This window comes from Lepisma saccharinum, chromosome 3, assembly GCF_977018435.1.
Source record: "Lepisma saccharinum chromosome 3, izLepSacc3.1, whole genome shotgun sequence".
In the NCBI taxonomy this organism is placed as follows: Eukaryota; Metazoa; Arthropoda; class Insecta; order Zygentoma; family Lepismatidae; genus Lepisma; species Lepisma saccharinum.
Genome location: NC_139231.1, coordinates 82,164,082 through 82,184,582, shown reverse-complemented (window position 1 = coordinate 82,184,582; position 20,501 = coordinate 82,164,082). Strand labels below are relative to the sequence as shown.

Below are 20,501 nucleotides of genomic sequence, written 5' to 3'. Positions count from 1 at the left end.
TCACACGGTACTGGATTTCTATTTGGAATGCTCTAGTTGACGCTGGACTGGCTACCCATTTGCTAGTTTTCGCCTCACACGGTACTTGTTATACCGTACTTGTCGATAGTCTTTCGTTCCCATAATGGCGGCCGCGCGAGATGTAAACAAATTTTCACTTCACACTTTTAAAATACGATAACTATCCAACCGAGAGGAATATCGCATCGCATTAAATGGTTTTAGGTAGAGAAGAACGGCGCTGATAAGATACGTACTTTACAACGTTTGCTATACACGTATGGAAGAATATTTTAGCTTTTTCAATTGTAAACATGCCTTTCGTGTTGTATACACTCGGAAGCCACAGACAAAAAAAGGCTACTTTACAAACTCACAGAATATCTTCACATGGCCAAACTTTGCTCTGATTGGCTGTTCCACAGAATCTAGTCGAAGAAGTTAGTAGCAATTAGAACATGTCCTATTCCTCCAAACCAGTCAAGCAGTCAGCCAGGCGGCCATGATTACTACCCAGAAAGTCAGTTCATCGCCAACTAGGGCATTCCAACTTGAAATCCAGTTCCGTGTGATAGGGAAACTAATAACGCGCATCTTTTTTGAGGTTCCAGCAGAAAAAGAACGTGGCAGCAGACACTACCAAAAAATTCTGTCCCGCGCAGGCTCACACCCTGTTTGTATATGCGCAGGCCACAGATTAGGTAACGACCGGCTAATTTCATGCATAGAATCTGTGACCCGGTCGAGTCGAAAAAAGAAGAAGAAAAGAAAAGGATGGCGGCGTGCAGGTGTTTGTGTGGTTTTCGCAGAAGTGTATTCCGGAAAAATGCTTTCGTTCCACAGATACTTAAAAATGAAGCCATAATTTTAGGAGCAAGCAAGAGTTTTATGTGCACAAATGTTCCATCAAAGCAAACACTATTAAAGAAACTCCCGTATGTATGTTATTCTACAACCAAAAGTGGCTCCGAGACCGCTACTGCAACGAATGTAGGTACGGTAAAGGGACTAGCAGAGGAGATATTGAAAAACAGAGTGCAAGCTGATAGCTCGAAGGAACAAAGCGGAAAAAGTGAAGATGACACTGAAGAACAAAAGAAACGTGAAGCCTCATGGAAAGCTATGAAATATAGTTTTATTGCATTTGGTGCCAGTTTTGGAACTTTCGGTGTTTACATGCTAGTGGATTGGGGTAAGATCAGATTGCAGCATCAAGGGTCATATTTATTGTGATGGGTAATTTACATGAACAGGAATTTTGGTAACTGTTCCGATTGTTTTATGATTTCTCCTAGCACAAAGACTAATTATCGTAGAATTTTGGAAATCATTGTCACATTTGAACCTTCCTTAAAGTAATGAGCACTGTTTAGACTCGAAAAAAGTTATTTATGTTAAAAAAAAAAAAAACTTGAAAATTATCTTACGCACTTCTCATGCACAAGATATTGTCCGTCAACAAGCGACAGTAAATATCTTAGAAGCATGGGAATGAATGTAGAAGTAAATCGGAACCTTAGTAGAAAGGATTTAGGGACTTTATTTTAAGGTAACGATTAGACAGGTTTCTTAATTTTTACAGAAGAAACTACTTACGGTAATAAGTTCGTGTAGCATTGTCAAACATCTGCAAGGTGTTTTGTGTGATGTGGGAATGTTTTATAGTGGAAATTCATGTTGTTTGTTGACAATTAATCCTCCGAGGGAGAATAGCCTTTGCCGCACGTACACTTTCCTTGTACACCTTCCTACATCATCACATGTCGTAATTGTGTTTTGTTCATGTTCATTGGGTATCTGGTGTTTCGACCTGTCTGTTTTTCCAACGAATGTCAGAAACATGACGTGTCTTGGATGCGTGGTTAAATTTGTACTGGGTGTAGAAGATCCACTGGATTTTGTAATTCAACATGGGATCATGAAGGAAGGAATTGAATGTTCAAAGTGTGGCAGTGAATGTAAGCTACTCATTAGAAGGAATGGGCTGTGGGTATATGCGTGTTCAAAAAGAGTTCAGGGACGTGGGAAGTTACGGTTTAAAATAATTCCGTGTAGATTTGAAAAATCGGCAAAAATGGGTACCTTCATAGGACAAAGCAAGCTTTCTGTTGAGAAGATCATATACTTTTGCAAAGGAAAAAAAGAGAATATGTGTTCTCTATTGATGAGGTAATTTTTAGTATGTTTACGTAATCCAACCTGCTGAAATGTGCATGATTATATTGTAACTATGTTTGCCTAATATGACGTGTCGTGGATGTGTGGTGAAATTTGGGTCTATAGAAAAAGCTGGGGAGCTGGAGCGGAGCGTACGCGGCGGGCCTGCGGTAGCAGTTGGGGGCGGTAGGTCAATTACCCCAGGGGTGGAGCCCGGAATGAGTGGGAAATTTGGACTCAAAAATTTGAAACTAAACAATTTTTTTTTTTTCATTTCACACCAGTTCCGGGACGAATATCCCCACGAACCATTACAATTTTCTTCGTAAAAAAAAATGATCACGAGCTTTGTCCACGGGCATTTCTTGGGTTCCAAAGGTTGAAACACTGCATAACAAATGTAAATCGACAAAACACGACGCGCGATTACCTAGGGAGGTGTACGCGCCATATTGTGGCAAGTAAACGGAAAGATTACGAGGAAAAAGTACTCGTAATGCGCAAAATTGCAATAACTCTCATCAAAAAAACGTGAATGCACCTTCAACAATGTTCTGCGAAGCGGATGGGTTAGTACGAATGTCAAAAATTCACAAAACGAATAAGTTATAGGTGTCCGGGGACTATCAGATTTTTACCGCCTGACCTAACTACCGAAAGCATATATTGAACAAAACCTTAAGTAATCGCTAAAACTCTGCAGTATGTGTTAATAGACATACATCGAAATTGAACCATGTAAAAATTGCATTCATAGGATGATGAAATCACAATGAAAAAAAGGAACTTGGGCCGGAATGCATTCTGAAGCAACAAGCAAGCCATAATAAGCAGTGTGACGTTAATATTTCTGACTAGTTACTTATACACTAAAATGTGCAGATAAATATGCACTGGAGAAAAACATGTTGCATTTTTTAAATGTTTTCTTTCAGTTACTGGAAAAACCCTACATGTAAAAGTTGCAGTTCTGAATTCTTCCACACACTCTTCTGTACATTGCTGTTTCATAAATGAAATAAAAATTTCATTCCTTACAGATCATAATGTACTTGTTTACAACATATCTCAAAGTTTCAACCTTGACACTCCCATTTTCGGAAACACTATTTGTATAGTCTACTGAAGAAAAACTCTGTACTTCACAAGATACATACAATTGGATAATATTTTAAGGCAACAGCACCTGGCACGTCAAGTTCAAGGTCATCGATATACTGTCCATTTCATTGTCGTAGTTTTTCTCTGAAAAGGAGTAGTAGTTAATGAGTGTTCCCGTGAGGATGACGGAAGAAGTCTTACCTCCTTGTTTTGTATTGTAAAAGAAAGTGGAGAATAAACAGTAGTGACAGAACAAAATAGGAAGTTCTTTTACTAAGAAGACAATATGCCCAACACACAGACTTAGCTGTGGTTTTACAATACCAGACACTTTCCCAATTTCTTTCATATTTCGCATACTTAATAATTTAGGGCTCCTAATCATGAATCTGCAGTTAAAATTTGGCGCTTACGTGTGGAACTTGCAAACAGTAGAAGATTGCAATTTTAGAATACCAAAAAAGGCATAATTTTGTTAATAATTCTAATACTCACTAATTATGGAGTCCTGGTGACGTATCTGCAGTTAAGATTTGGTGGTGACGTGTAGAAGTTGTAAAATAACGTTGTGAATTACCACAATGATTCTCGATACATAAACAACGATTGGAAACCATATTTTCTCATATGAACAAGTGAAAAGTGATGTTCACAATTTGTTGCGTTGTCTACAGCATTGCCACGCTATTGCGTAGTTGGAGTGCATTCAGTGTGGAAGAATGGCAGAACAGAAACATGTTAATGTGATACAGTTGTTTAAGTGGAGTGTGGAGGAAGTTTGGCAACGGTGTAGGGATCGTTCAGTTGTTCGTGAGGAAGATTGCATCTTTGAAGGGAGGAGATAATGTCCATTTTTTCGTAAGTTTTGCTTTGGTAAAAGCCATTTTTTTAGTCAGTTCGGTTGGGTAAATATTAATAATACTGGAGCATTCGTTCATGTTTCGCATACTCACTAATTTAGGACACTTGATCACGATTCTGTGGTTAAAATTTGTTGCTCAAGTGCTACGAAACTGACATTTTTTGATGGTGCCTGGTCGCAATTAGCCTTAAAAGTATAACTTAAGATGACCAGACCCCTCCCCGATTTTCTTCATATTTGACATACTTACTAATTGAGGCCTGCTAATGATGAATCTGAAGTTAAAATTTGTCGGAAACGTCTAGAGATTGCAAAATAATAGCCCGACGAACCATTGACGTGTGGTTAGGTTAGGCAAACATAGTAAAAATTTGGTGTCATGGTAGTATCAGGATCTAGAAATTGCGAACCATTGACTCTAGCCCCACAAACCATTGATGTGTGGTTAGGTTAGGCAAACATAATTTGGTGTCATGGTAGTATCAGGAATAGGGTGGGTGAAGGTAATTATGAGAGTGAAATATTGCACTAACGCAGTGTTTCAAACTTTGAATAAAAATCATCAAAAGTTGCCTATGATCTTGTCTTTCATTATATGTATTTTACAGTGTTCTGAAAAAAGTCATTTACTGGGAAAAACATCCTTGACTAAAACTCCTTGTTTCATTTAAAAAAAAAAACTTTTAAATTCCGATGACAAACTTTCGCTGTACCCAGCCATCTATTACTTTAGGAGCAAAATTGAAACCATAACTCATTGAAGGTTTAACTTTAGAGTAACATCAATGGGGAGGGGGGGTGTAAAAAGTATCTTTGTGACATGAGTTATGTCACTTTTCAGTTTAGGTGATAAAATTAGACACATGAAGATACAGCAGATATTTACCTCGCTTAACTTTTTCTTTTCCTTTTATGTATTTACAATTATGTTAAAAATGTCTTAACTTAAAGAAAGTAAAATTGACTATCTTTTTCTTTCTTATCATGTCCTATGTAGCCTACAGTTGTGTTGAAGACACCTTAATTGAAAGCAAGTAAACATGCCTACAAATTACCAAAAGAAGCCAATGACGTATAGTGAGGAAAATTTGGCAACTGCCTTAAGTGCTATTAGGGGAAAAAAACGAACACTCCGTGCTGCCGCTAGGCAATATAACATAGACAAATCATTGCTCTCTAGGAAGCTGTGTGGTAAACATACAACTGTGCAAAGAAGACAAACAGTTCTTTCGAAAGATCAAGAAGAAGCACTTGGTTCCAACCTTCACCAGATGGCAAAATGGGGATTTACCTTGACCAAAAAGGAGGGGTTATGTGTTGTGAGTGATTTTGTAGAATCAAATAGCATCCAAACGCCTTTCCACAACGGAATACCTGGGCGTTATTAGTTTTCGGGTTTTGGCAAGTGTCAAAGACTAAATGTGAAAAAAATTAGAAGCTCTTGTTGCAAATCGAAGAAAAGCAACAAGTGACCCATTTATCATTTATGAGTTTTACGATATTCTAGATTCAACTGTAAAGGGACTTCATTTGGAAGATAAACCCGACCACATTTGGAATTTAGACGAGACATCATTTTGTACCAACCCACATCGAATTCCGTGTGTATCACGAATCAGACAAAAAACTCACCTCATTATTCAGGGTACAGGACGCGAAAATATTTCAGTACTTGCGTGTTGCTCAGCAGCTGGAAGAGTTTTACCACCCGTAATTATTTATGAAGCTGCGAAACTTTGGACAACCCGGAAAGGACAAAATGACCTTCCCGGTACATTTTACTCGAACACGGAAAAAGGATACATGACATTAGATGTTTTCAACTCGTACATGCATCGTTTTCTTGAAGTTGTTACAGAGCGACCACTTTTGATGGTGTTTGACCATGTTGACTGTGACACACTACAGTTAGCAAAACGAAATGATGTAACAAATAATCAAATTCCCACCTCATGCAACATATCAACTACAACCCTTAGACAAGTGTTGTTTCAAACCTTTGAAGGACATTTGGAATGAGCCGCTGCTTTCTTGGCAAAGAGAGAATTTAAGAAGACTAACAAAAAGTGATTTTGCCGATTTATTATGCTCCGTGTGGAATGATGGTCTCAGCCAATGAAATGTACAAGCTGGATTCCGCACAATTGGGATTTATCCTGTTGACTCAAACAAGTACCCTATTGCTCGACTTGATCCCACAGCTCTGGAAAGATACAGCAAAGAACATGGAACATTATGTGCAGGAACCAGCAACAGCTATTCCAATAGAAGCTGCTGAACCAGGACCCTCAGGCATCTCAACAGAAGCTAGTGAACCAGAACGATATATAATTATTCAAAATGTGTTTCCCAGCGGAGCTTCTACATTTGAAACATTACTCCTGATTAAAATACAGAGGACAAAAGCACCTCCAAAAGCTAGAAGAAAAATTGATCAATGAGCACGTGTAATCACATCAGAAGAGTATTTGGAACAGGTCGCAGAAAAAACTAATACTGTAAAAACTACAAAAACAAAAGACAAGCAAACAAAACAACTGAAGAGACCTGTAGTGTTGGAAAGCTCGGATAGTGAAGTAGACAACCCTGATAATTGGAAAGAGGCAGAGAGTGATAGTGCAAATGATGTTGATCTCGGCTTAGAAGATTTAAAATTTTTAGAATCAAGTCCAGTAGAAAGCACAGAAAACCTTCAACATGGTGACTACATATTCGTTCGCTTCAGAGGTGGTAAAAGAAAATGTACTGAATTTCGGTACGTGTGTATCGTTCAAGAAGTTCTTGATAAAAACAATATCCAGATAATGGGAATGAGACAGACATTCAGGAACAACGGACACGTTTCTTGTAGACGAGAATGACATATCAGTTGCAAGCCTTTCCAATATCATTGGCAAGTTGGAGGTTCCAAAAACTGAGCTTTTTGGGGACAGAGTGAAATATCGATTCTCACAGCCAATTATGTGTTTGAAGCATAGCCTAGTTTTGTTAATTTCCAGCATGTATTTCAGTTTCTTGAGTTGCCATATTGTTTCTTAGTAGTACCATGTTTCAATTACCTATTTTCCTTGTTTATTTAGGTATTCATGAGCTGTATTGAAATGTTAATACCAGTATAGAATTTTCGTTTTTGAGTTTATGGCAAGACTTGTAGGCCTAAACTTTTTGTACAATTGATGTTTTCATTTTTTCAATTTTTGTGTTAATGAATAAGATAGCTTACTGAGGAGGCCTAACATTTCATGTTTTCTAATAATAGTAGCATTGGCCATAGCCTACCTAATATGTTTATGTACTGAACTACACCTATCAGTAGTAGCTACACAATTTTAGTTTGCTTTATTTCTATGTTTATGGCGAGACATAACTGCTTTACACTGTAAAATGTAGGCTAGGCTATGTTACTTTGCCTATTTCATTCATTTTTTATTTAATGTGTAGCATATAGGCCTATACAGTATTCATTGTGTCTCCTTATGTTCCTACAGGCCTTCTCATTTCTAAGGATTTGTTGGAGCTTTAACTCTAACTCTAACTCTGTTAGTTTCCAAGTTGCAAATATATATATATATATATATATATAGAGAGAGAGAGAGAGAGAGAGCAAGTGACTCATGCTCTGTCTCATTATTTCATTCCTACTGTTTCACAGTGCATGGCCATTGAGATATAAGCATGTCTCATTCTTACCTTCATGGTGTCTCATTCTTACCTTCATGGTGTCTCATATTTTACCTTTTTTGACGTTACAAATGAGACAGTGTTTTTAATTCAACAAAAATGGAAGTATAACCTGAATTGTGTTCGTATAGCTTTGGTTTCATCACACTGAACCAGTTCTAGACAAAGTTCCAATAAAAGATTTAAAATGTGTCTCATATTTCCTTGTGAAACAAAAAGTTTCGCAAAAATCGACGGTTTCCATTCCGAAAACTAACGCCTTATTTTAGCTTATTTTGCAATTTCGAGACGTTTCCGACAACTTTTAACTTCAGATTCGTGATTAGGAGGCCTCAATTAGTGAGTATGATAAATATGAAGATAATCAGAGAGGGGTCCGGTCATTTGAAGTCGTTCCACCCTGGAACGATGCACGGGTAGCCCCACAAACCATGCACGGTAAGGTTAGGCAAATATAGTTAAATTTGGGTCGTAGTAATATCAGGAGTATATATATATTTCGTTCTTTAAGTATTCGAAACGCAAAATCTTGCAATAAATAATTAGCAATCGTGCATTGTCAGTTGCGATCACGGACCCCCTTATTTTGCAAGTTCCACACGTGAGCGCCAAATTTTAACTGCAGATTCGTGATTAGGAGCCCTAAATTATTGAGTATGCGAAATATGAATGAAATTGGGAAAGTGTCCGATATTGTAAAATCGTTCCCAGACTTAAAATATAATTTGAGTAGTGGGGGTTGGTTCTAAAATATGCAAGAAATTTATATGTATGATTCATATGTGCATTTATCAAAAATCGTTTAAAATTGCATTTGCATCTGCATAACTATCTGGTCCTATTGATAATGAAGCAATATTGTAGTTATCTGTACTAATAACGAACACACAGGTAAGGTACACTTGAAAATGAACACACTAATTGTTAGAAATTGGGGAGAGGGGAAGGCAAATAAGGTATATATAGTAAAATAAAAGGACCCAAGTTCTGATTGTTTAATTCCAAACTAATAATGGCACACGCTCATTTTTAACATGGTTCGATATATTTCTATTTATGTCTGTTAACAACCACTTCACAAGCTTAGGTACTTACTGCTTGTTTTCTGGAGAAATAATTTTATCTTCCACATACTCCTGTGTGCGTCTGTGTTTACTAGTCCCATTTCTTTACTGTCATCTTGGTTATGAACTACTGTTGCAGTGTAATATTTACATGAATGAGGTGCAAAGGGGTATTATGTCCCTAAATGCTTCCAACACATGATCACGTAATATCTGGTCTCAACCATGCAGCTTACTTCAAATTTCAGGTGAAAATCTGCCGGTAGTGCCATGTCTGAGACAACCACAAAGAAAGAATGACTGCGAAACATGGGTGATCAAATACGCTACTTTTCAAATCATAATTTTTCTGGTAAATAATACTAATTTAAGCTTTAAAGATTGAAACTTATTTTCACAGCCATTTCCAATATTCTAAAACACTTCCATATGCTCCTGTAAAACTTACATTGTTTACATTTGCCTTGGATCTTATTGAAACATTTAGTAAACTGAAATAAGCAGATATTATGAATAGGAAAAGGCAGCTCGTGTGATATTATTGAAGATAATTAGAGTTGGATAGCCAAAATGTAAGTGTAATGTAGGTGTTGCTGCACATATACATGCAGTTTCTGTATATGGAAATTCATACTTTGAGGAAAAATACTAAAGTTGCTGACCAAGTCAGTTTATTAAGATTTGAAAACACTTTACATGTAACGTTTCTACCCTCTATGAACTAAACTAAAATGATGAAATACACAAACACAAAGTATTATACACATAGCAGGGTGACTAGCCACACAAAAACACAGTCCTTATATTGGACAATTTCTCTAAAAGGACTGTCAACATGATAGAGGGTAGAAACGTTACATGTAAAGTGTTTTTAATATGGAAACAAGGCTTAATTATATTACCTTTGTGAGGAAATGTTAATTGGCAGATTCTTATTAAATTAATAATATTGCCTGTTATATGAATGTCTATATTGCGACCGTATGTGATCTTGTGTTCCTGTGAATTTCACAGTCGGAATGCTTATGTTTAGCACTTTCATTGTTTCAGGTGCTCCAAAGACAGATGAACATGGTAATGTTATTGAAGATGAATTTTCGCATCAACCACTCATTCAACAGTATTTTCTTCGAACCTGGAGAGAAATCAATTATTACAAGAAGGTAAGACAAATGCATGCTATCGTCGCTGTCGATACGTAACGCTATTGTTTTCTTTCATTTCAAATTACTTGTACTCAATGAAGAAGGAGAAAATATTTTGGAGTATGATTGGCAGTATGGAAAAGTATGGCAGGTCTGGTTGTGTTGCCTTAGCTTTGTTCTACTTTTGATAGGCAATGATTTTTAATCAAAAGAAATATCTGAATACAAGTTGGTTGGGCCAGTGTGGCTTTAGTATTCCCAGTTTTTCTTATATTTGTGCATATGTAACATTTTTAAACTGCAAAAACACAATTGCAACAGCTGAGATTTATGAGCGGGATAATTTCTGCAACTTTTGAGTCTGTAATTCTTGATACAAAATAACTGAAATAAGCAATAATATTGACGGTTTATTTTTGTTCTGTGCTGCGCACTATGCAAAACTTTCCATAACCGAAATACTGTAATTGATGCCTCTGTAGTGAAGTTGAAACATAAGTGAACATAGTTATGTTAAATGTTAAAATGTAGTTTAGTCTATCGTACCAAATATATAGCGATACATGAAAGTGAATAGATGGTTATGAGCTGAAACTACCAGGGAGGATTTTTTCACATATATTTCTACGATTATTGTCACATTCAAATGATATTTGCACGCTTGAGCACGAGTATGTTCGAGCGATAGTGGTCCCACCAGTACTGCGGTACATGTGCACTTTTTCCATGTGTATAAGCATTTGTTCCACATGGAATTTGCTGATAACCCTGCTCTATATATTTCCAAATACCAACCTGGATATTGGGAAAGCTACAAATGATGTTCACATTAAGGTTAATAACTAAACTTGGAGAATTGCTTCACATTAAGCAAAATTAAAGAAGAAATTATTGTGCATTGGTCTTATATGTCAAAATATACCTGAATTTCTCCATTCCAGATGATCCGTGATCCTTCACGGGAGAAACTTCTTCCAGACCCAGTGCAAGAGCCATACTATCAGCCGCCATATACACTTGTACTTGAAATGACAGGGATACTTGTACATCCTGACTGGACGGTAGGTGTTGGATATTTGTTTCTAGAGTTTACATGCCCGAGTCATTTATTACTCTAGGTTTTCCATTGAAACCTTCATTTTATACATCCGGTCAGTGTAGTATTCAGAATTTAATATAATCTGTCAGCTGATACCTTCTTCTTCCCTGGACCTTTCCCAGTTAACTTTAGTTCCTCGTGGTCTATTAAATTTTAAGCACATTCATAATTTTTACATTGTTCTTCTATTAAAATTTATGTTGTATTAAAAGTTCTCTATATTTCATGCTTAAATGTTTTGAGAATAAATTTGTAATGGTACAATATAGACGTCATATGTACAAACTAAATAAGAAGAGAGAGTAAATTAACAGAAGAGAAAAAAAAATCATTTGGGACCATTCTAACATCAGATTCACTATTCTTGTTACCTCACCTGAGAAAGACAGTTGGAACAATTGAAATTTTGTGTTTTTTTAAAAAATGTACTGGAAACAGTAATAACAGTAGGAGCAAACTAATCATTTATATAAATTATTCTGTGTCATAATAATTGTACTCAACATACTACATACATAGTAAAACATTGTAAATTATCCAGTAGAATGGAGAAAGTAATAATTCCAAATGTACATTTCAGTTGAGACAAAATTGTTTCATTGTACATGAAAAAGTGTGTGCACTAACAACAAAAAGTATACAAGTTTATGTATGAATTAATTATGGAAACAAGGGGTTACAAGTTTGTTTTAAAAATAGCATAACCAGGGAGAAAAATACATGATTGGCTAGTGTGCCATGTTATATTCTTGCCCTGGGTGAGAAATCTACAGCTTGTGATATGTTCCCTTATTCATATGTTAATTTAATGTAGCTGTATTCAGTTTTCTCTAACAGTATTTCAATTTAAACAAAATTTCACCAAGATGGGATATGAATGTATTGCTGAGATAATATGTCGTCATTGTTGCAATGAAATATTATTATCTTAAAAGCACTTATCCGAAGGAAGAAATCAGCTTTTATGGTCATATGCACAATGTGAGAACAACTAGTGTAAACTTTATAAGGGTTTTTACTTGAGAATATGTATTGCTATTATTATTATTATTATTCTACTCTTAGAGATTCAGTGACTCTGTTATGGGGAGGGTTTGGTAGAGTATACTTAATCAACCAAGAGTAAAAAAAAACAACACCACTTATTTAAAAAGAGTAACGCTTTACGCTGCCACACGCAAACCCTATGCTACGTGTGGTGTTCCGTGGACAATAACAGGTATCCCTTGGAAGACCTGTTAACCAACAGAACTTTAGCCTAAAATTTAAAAACTGTAGGTAGAGGAGGCTTTAGTAGACTTACGGTTCACGTCAATGATATCAGGTCGGTCACATTTAAATGACACATTTATTCAATAAAGAACATAACCTGTGGCATGGCCACCACCAAACATGGACATCTTCACTGTTACACAAAGAACACAAAAATTAATATACAAAAGACTTGGTACTTACAGATCAGCCAATTTCACACAATATGTTTCATACCTGGGAACCACACACTTTTTCACAACCACAAGCCGCATCCCGACGCGTGGCAATTTATGGGGCGCACAAGACAAAAGAATGGATAATTCATGCTTTCTTGTAATAATGACTTTGTGGAGTGATGGATGCACTTTCCAGGCTTTTCATGGAAGGATTGCTGGATATAACCATGGATGCTAATGGATTCTTCATGGATGTTCCTATGGCTCCTCCTTGCCAACCATGTGGTCTGGATTTGCCACTTTGGGTATGGGATACAGCTTTCAGCACATTGGCGAAAATTGCTTTCAGAATGTTAAAGGAGGTTTTGGCTACCATATCCTGTGTGATAACACCTACTCAGGTTCATATTTAACTTACATGGGCCTTGGATGCCTATTTCCAGTGTAAGTCCATTGTTCACGGGCCACGCGGCCATTAACACTGATGCCAGCAACACAACACCTGACCTGCTCTCAGGCATCTAACAAACACAAGTCTTTTCTGATATTAACCTAATGGCCCTTGCACTTAGTTTGGGTCAGTGGGTATTTATGTGTGGGCATGTATGCCCAATCCTTGATTGGCCATAACTTCCTCATTTAAAGGTAGACCTACACTTAGAGATATTTTATAAACAAACCATGATAGAAGTAAGTTATACCCCTGCTTAACAATAGTCTTTGAAATGATGATAGTTTTTGCAGTTCATTACATTTGCAACTTTTTTTTCCAGTACAAAACTGGATGGAGATTTAAGAAGAGACCTGGGGTAGACTTCTTCCTATCTCAGATTGGACCTCCTCTATTTGAAGTGGTTGTGTACACTGCTGAGCAAGGCTTTGTAAGTATGGAAGTATTTCAGCTCTAAAAATATCCTAAAGGAACCAAAGATTTTCAGTTTCCAGTAATGCTACTTGTGTGTGTCATTATTAATAATAGGATATGTAGTAGTTCAAATCATATGAAAAAATTGTCATGCAGATGTGGCTTTTTAGTGGCCATTCTGAACATCTACGGAGAAATGGAACCATCTATATCATCACATTCTTTCAGAATTATTTGCATAAAATGTCTAGTATTTTTATCGTTTGGATTGTTATTATTTCTTCTTTTTTTGCAGACAGCATTTCCTATTCTTGATGCTCTGGATCCCAATAACTTCATCACATACAGACTGGTTCGAGATGCTACCCGATACGTTGACGGACATCATGTCAAAGATTTAGACTGTTTGAATAGAGATCTCAGTAAGGTAAGGTTTTTGAATTTGTTTTAGTTCACCGACAAATTCATGGAAGTCTGACATTAAATAAATCTGTTCATTATCATAGTTAAAGCCCTGTCATTTGAATATCCATGTTTTGATTGGTTGTATTCCAAATGCAATCATTTCCTACAAAATTTGTAGCTACAAGTAGTTATTTCTGAACCAGTTTTATTAGTATTGGTTGCTTTAATTTGCAGATACTTTTCCGGCATTTCAGTCTTTCACAGGGTCTGCAAAAAATGCTGTGTGACAAATATTACATTACATACAGTATTCTGTTGTAATTCTTGAATATTTTAAAGGAAAAGTCTTGTAAATTGGTGTTTATAAAAGGAGTGGAGTGCAGTACTCACCTGCTAATATTAATAAATATTTGTAACAACTTTTGTTATAATTTTCAAGCATTGTATTGATATCGGTGGGAATTATCTTCATTAATATGAGTGTCAGTTGAAAGTGACCAATATGACTATGTTTTTACTTTGTTTGAACATACCAGGTAGAATAGACTGTACTAAATATTGCATGTACAGTGGAACCTCGATTTTACGTTTTTCAGGGCACCAGACTGAAGAAACTTAAAATACAGGAAAATGTAAAATTGAGGAAAATTTTATAACATTTTGCTATGTTGGGACCATCAAGATTGAATGTGTAATGCGGGAAAATGTAAAATCGGGGTTCCACTGTATTAGGAATGATTGCTTTGCATCATGGCAGTGTGGTCTAAGGCATCATGCTTTGGTTCGGGCTATAGGATGCACATAGGTTTGAATCTTTTGGCAGTGTGGAGTCATGACAACTTTTCTCGTGAGATTTCAGCCTGTGTATGGGACCGGTGTGAGGAGCTACGAATGAGTAGCGTAACCTACAACAACGAATGGGGGTGGGTTTCATTGAGCTGACCACACACCACAACTGGTCTGATAATCTCCTACCTCAGCAGGTGGAAGTGAGGCTAGCAGTCAGTGGGTAGGCCCTACCTCTCACAGGCTGTTGTGCCATAGGAATGATTGGTAGATGCAGATATTTTTGGTAAATAAAAAAGCAAAATTTCGGTACAAAAACAAAGTTGATTTCGGGTTCAAAAGCGGTAAATAAAATAAAATTTCGGTGTTATAGCGGTGAATAATCAAATCAAAAGTGCCATATAAAATGACATTTTGGTTTTAAAATTGTGAATATAATCCTAAATTTAATTTAAAAACTGTACTTATTACACAAAATAAACTTATCCCTTCTAATAGCACATTTATGTAGTTACCAGAGTATTAAGTTTATTCCTGTGTAAAGAGGTCCATTTTTACTTCTCACATATTTACAGCAGAATTAATCAATTTTCCGTGAATTGCATAACTCACAGGTTACTTCAGACTTCAAAAAGTGTCGCGTCGGTATATAAACGGTAAATTTCGTGTTTGAAAGTCAATTTCGCATTTTGCAGTTATTTCGCATTATTTCGTGACAAAACAGAGTAGAAAAATGCACCTCAGACCTTTCAGAAACATGAAAAATGAACATTGCAGCATGTTATTTCATATTTCGTGTTTTCGTCAAAAACTAAATTTGCATGCCTCTAATGATTGGAGATGCCATTATGACATTTCTCGACAATTTAAATTATGTCCACTAGTTCCATATGGATATAATGGGTTTTGTTCTTCAATATTTTTAGATTTATTGGTGTAGTTATTGGAGTTTTATTAAGTTTACTCTTGTTTTAAGAAAATAATTCTGATTCTAGAAAGTGTTTTGTCGACATCAAAATTTCGTTTTTGAGAATTTATTTCGCATTATTTCATGACCAAATGTGAAAGAAAATATACTGTTCGTCAAAATGAGATACGCATATATCTACTAATAATGTCCTCGTTCATATAAAATAATAAATAAAAAAAATGGTTCAAACCATTTCTTTATTTTGTGTGTACTTTGACGTTGTTCAATAGTGTGTACATTTGCAAAATATTTACAGTTGAAGACAAACAAATGTGTTTATGTTGCTCGGTACCAAACTTACATATTTTGCATTTTTTTTTACAGGTGATAGTGGTAGATTGCAGCCCTCATTCTGTGAAGTTCCACAGCCGAAATGCCATTGTGCTTCCGAAATGGAAAGGAAATGATGATGACCACACACTGATTGACTTGGCATTTTTTCTACGAAGTAAGTTCTCTCAGCCTCAAGGTGATGAGGCTCCCACTTTTTTCAAAAGCACACCATACTTTGAGCAATTTGAAACGTGGCATTTTTCTAATTCCTGTGTGTTGGAGAGATTGACCAACAGAAAATTTTTGCAGATTCCGATAAAATTTACTGATATTAGACTGATCCGGGATAAAATTGTAAATGATTCATTCTTTTTTAGCTACCACTTGCACATTGCAACATGACTTGGGGTTAGGGTTCCACTGTCATTTGTGGAGTGATGTGATCAGCACCACACTCCAGCTCAACAGATACCCAATTATTAGGGGCTGGGTAAGCACCACAGCTGCTGCTAACAAGGTTGCTGGAAAACTTTCACCTGAAATGATCCACCAGAAAATAGATACTCGGTCTCCTGCACAACAGTTAAAAAACCTAACAGAATTTAGCAGAATACTCAGATATTAAAATATCAACTTGGCTGTAATGGTAATATACTGCAAATAAAATACAAAATTATTTTTTGCCATGTTAAGTCAATTAGAATTTTTACATTTGTTAGTGAAAGTTTTATACAAACACTGATTTTTTCTTCTTTTTGTTACAGCTATTGCCACATCTGAAGTAGGTGATGTGAGAGAAGTTTTGGACTTTTATCATCAATTTGATAATCCTGTTGAAGCGTTCAAGGAAAACCAAAGGAAACTTCAGGTAAAAATGACATCCATGTAATTTTTTATGCATTGTTTTCGTATGGACCTCTCCGAGTGATGTTACATGTTAGGTACAATAAGACTTTGATCTGCAAAACATGATATTACATTAGAAAAATAAATATTATGACAAAAATACATGTAAGTGTGGGAAGAAATATCATAATGACATTTTTCATGCTCATAAATTTGCAAATATTGGGGAATTCGATGTTTCTGCAGTTTTCTTGATTTTTTTCACTTAACAGCAGCAGTTTTTTCATTAACTTTTATTGCATTTTTTAACTGCACAAGTCTCAACTACCATTGCAGTTTTTGGTACTATAAACTTACACGATACAATGAAACTGATTATATGTTCCTGGCTTATACACTCAATCTTGATGTTCCGAATGGAGTAAAATGTTATAAGTTTTTCATTTTTGTCTTCTGGAAGACATAAAATTTAGGTTCCATTGTACATACTTACTGACTGGTAATATGTATACAGATTTACACACCCATAAACCCTACTCCCAAAATGAAATCTTAAATATGCCACTGAGTGAGCCCAAGGTTCGTTCACTTGCCCCCTCCATGATATATCTGGGAAAAATTCATGTAATTCGAATGGTGAAATTGTAGTGATGTATTCTACGATTTACAGGCTGTCAATTACAGCAATTAACTGCCATGTCCAGCAAAATAATGAGAGAACGTTTACACAACAGACATTAGAATCATGTTGACTGACGTAACTAGGATTGTGAGGGGAAAAAAAATGATCGGAATGAGATTGGGAAGGAAATATTAATAATTCTGATGTTTGGGACTGAAAAAATCTCAATTTCCCAATCAGGTTGCAAAATTTTTGAAATTTCCCGATGTGGTTTAAATCTTGAACTGTACGTACTATTTCCTCTTCAAGTGATTGTTTTTGCACTTCTGATATAAATACTGTTAATTTCAAGAAATATCAGACACTTATAGTGCAGAAAATATCAAGAATTAAGTCACTTTTAAATAAGATCCTTTGGAATTTCTCTGCTGTTCGGGATTACGAAAAGTCTGGATCTGACCTCGGTAAATCACACCCCATCATTTTCAATTATTACTTTTTTTTTTTACAGTAAGCCTACCCTTCGGCATGTAAAAACATGGATCAAAGGTACCATGTGAAAAAGTACAAGGAGACAAAAAAAAACTGTTAATCAGCAAAGTGATAGATGTTTTAGAAAGGAAGTAAGGCAAATCCAGCTTCTATCTAAATAGCAGATGGGAACCTGAACTTGTATACATCGCCAAACATTTTAAATTCAATTTGAATTTTATGATTTATAAAGTAATAATAATAATACAAGTTGCTATAACTGAATGGTAAGATACTATGCCCCTGCCCCCTCGAGAGAAAAATCCTGTAAGGGGGGCATCCCCCCCAAGCAAAAAAGTTTAATTTGCACAGTGGTGGCAGGTATAACATTTTAAAAATTAACACCTGCTTCTGAGTAAATTTAGTTTTTTAATATTCATAGTACAAACACTGGTAAACTCATGGAAGGTTTTTTCACTGAAATTAATAGGCAAATCCCTAAGAGAATTCTTTGGTCCAGAAATTGTTGCTTTACTGGTGTTCATATTATTGAATATTTGGGTATTTATTTTAAGAACTAAATCTATAGTCAGTTCTATCTGTAAACAATTTTAATTTTGAATGTATCACATTTGGATTACTTTCCACATGGGAAATAGCATGTAAAGTTATGTTTTATTTCCAGGAGCAGCAGGATGAAATCCAAAAAATACAAAAGGAACGCCAAGAAAAAGCAGCCTCATTAACCGGTGGATGGACACCAAATTTTCTTCAAAGAAAAAAGTGAGCTATCAAAGTTGCAAATATTTGATTAAGTTGCATAAGATTGTTCCTGTCAGTGAATACGTGGGTATTTACATGCATTTGTCCAAGCTCAAGGTCGTTTTTGACCACATGAGTTTGAACGTAAGCATTTTACTACTGAAACCAAACATTTTCCTAATGTTGAAACGAAAATCGGGTAGACAAATCCATGAAAGTCAGATATTAAATAAATTTGTTCATTGTCATAGTTAATGCCCTGTAATTTGAATATCTATGTTGCGATTGGTTGTTTTCCAAATGCAATCAACTCCTACAAAATTTGTAGCTATCAATAAAGTCTGATTTCTGTATTATATTCAGGTGTTGACTTTTTCCCTAACCTATTGCCCAGTAATTTTCAGTGTTGTGTAAATGTTATTGTGCCATATGAACTTACCTTTTTTAAACTGATAATTACTGAATTCAAAGTCAAGTGGATACATTTTGTTCCTTACATATTTTGTTTGTTTTATAAGCACATTAAGTGTAATGAAAGAAGTGGTGGATTAAAATGAGTGAGATGTTGAACCTACTTTTGTGATCGTTTTTTCTCCCAGAATGTTTTAAACTTATATTTGAGGCGTGTGCGACTTACTCACGATATATATATTAGAAGTACAGTGGGAATCATTTGTATTCCCAGACAGCAGGGAAGTTTTCTCCTCCAAGCAGGTAGGATGCTGTCACTGGGTACGAGCCAAGTGGTGTCTGCAATCCCAGGCAAGCTGAAGAACCGGTTTTTGCATGCTCAGAACACTCCTATAACAGCATTCACCATAACAGCATTCACCAAAGGGAATATATATGGAGTAAAACACGTTTGCATGGATTTCGAGAGGAATGAAGGATTTATTACTTTCAAAGCACATGTGATTATATATTTTAAAATAATACAATTGTAACTCAACACTACAGTGTGGAATGTCAAGGCAAGATTGATAACGCGTCTGACAGTAGACCAGAGAGGTGTTCGTTCATGAGTTTGAATCCTGTGAAAATGATCATTTTTATTCAATATCATCAATTTGTTTTTATGTTTAGAAAGGGAAGTTCATAGATTACATAATGCAGTATTTCAACAAAATCACCGGGCGGCAACCTGAGAAGCGCTTGTTAATTTCCATCATTTTCCCAAAGTATTTTATTATAAATAGTTAAAATACAAAGCTAGGAGAGTATACATGAAGCATATGCATGTAATATAACAGATCAACTTTGCTAAAGGCGAAATACTAGAGTATCTTCAGCTAATAAAATAATGATTCGTTCGATTCTCCCTGGACGAGTATTTTTACGTATTAATTTTACTTTAGTGAACTATTTTTCAACATGTAACAAATGGAAATGAATTATTGAAAACTGAGTTGAATTTGTTTTAAACAACATATCCTCTCCAGCGTACAGACAGATGAAAGATCGTGTGCTAGTTGCTTTCAGACTTTGTAAAGTTACTTCGTAAAAGTAAGCCAGTTGTAGTATTTTGCCCAAAAAGGGACTAAGAGAGTTACTTGTTTATGGAATTTAACTGATTTCGAGAGTTTACCGTTACTTTAAAGAGTAACGACATTATTTGTAGATAAGCTAAACCTCGTAGAATGTGAAACATGCTTGAACTGAAGGCAAGCTTTCCTTTACATTATCCTCAAAAGTGAACATTCATTTTCAATAAATTGTAAACGCCCATGAAAATAAACATAAAATTCAAAGTGAACCTGAATAACCACATCATCCAAAAATACACGTTGCAAAAACGTATACGCATAACTATTAACTTTTTTAAAAAACCTTTGAGGAAATCATAGTTTTGTTCTTTTATTAATGAACTCATTACCATGGTCGTCACCAGAATTTTTTGTGAATGGAATGGGGAGGGGGTCAGGCAATCTATAGTAGAAATAATATAGAATTAAACTGTTTGAT

At 35.6% G+C, this 20,501-nt stretch overlaps 1 protein-coding gene across 1 annotated transcript; it reads left to right on the top strand.

The window, feature by feature from the left end:
• Positions 1 to 755: 755 nt before the first annotated feature.
• On the top strand, positions 756 to 18,897 carry LOC145985864 (mitochondrial import inner membrane translocase subunit TIM50-C-like). The gene is made up of 8 exons (XM_083119972.1): positions 756 to 1,192; positions 9,916 to 10,028; positions 10,952 to 11,071; positions 13,313 to 13,420; positions 13,700 to 13,831; positions 15,890 to 16,013; positions 16,603 to 16,706; positions 18,463 to 18,897. The coding sequence occupies exons 1-8, from the start codon at positions 775 to 777 to the stop codon at positions 18,562 to 18,564; spliced, it is 1,221 nt and encodes a 406-aa protein (XP_082976098.1). The 5' UTR covers positions 756 to 774; the 3' UTR covers positions 18,565 to 18,897.
• Positions 18,898 to 20,501: the final 1,604 nt, after the last annotated feature.

What these genes read in the sequence shown, in the direction of transcription:
- LOC145985864 (XM_083119972.1), top strand. Translation starts at nt 775, where the DNA reads ATGGCGGCGTGCAGGTGTTTGTGTGGTTTTCGCAGAAGTGTATTCCGG. An exon ending in CTTGGCATTTTTTCTACGAA is followed by an intron (nt 16,014 to 16,602) that starts GTAAGTTCTCTC and finishes TTTTTGTTACAG; the next exon opens with CTATTGCCACATCTGAAGTA. An exon ending in AAAACCAAAGGAAACTTCAG is followed by an intron (nt 16,707 to 18,462) that starts GTAAAAATGACA and finishes TTTTATTTCCAG; the next exon opens with GAGCAGCAGGATGAAATCCA.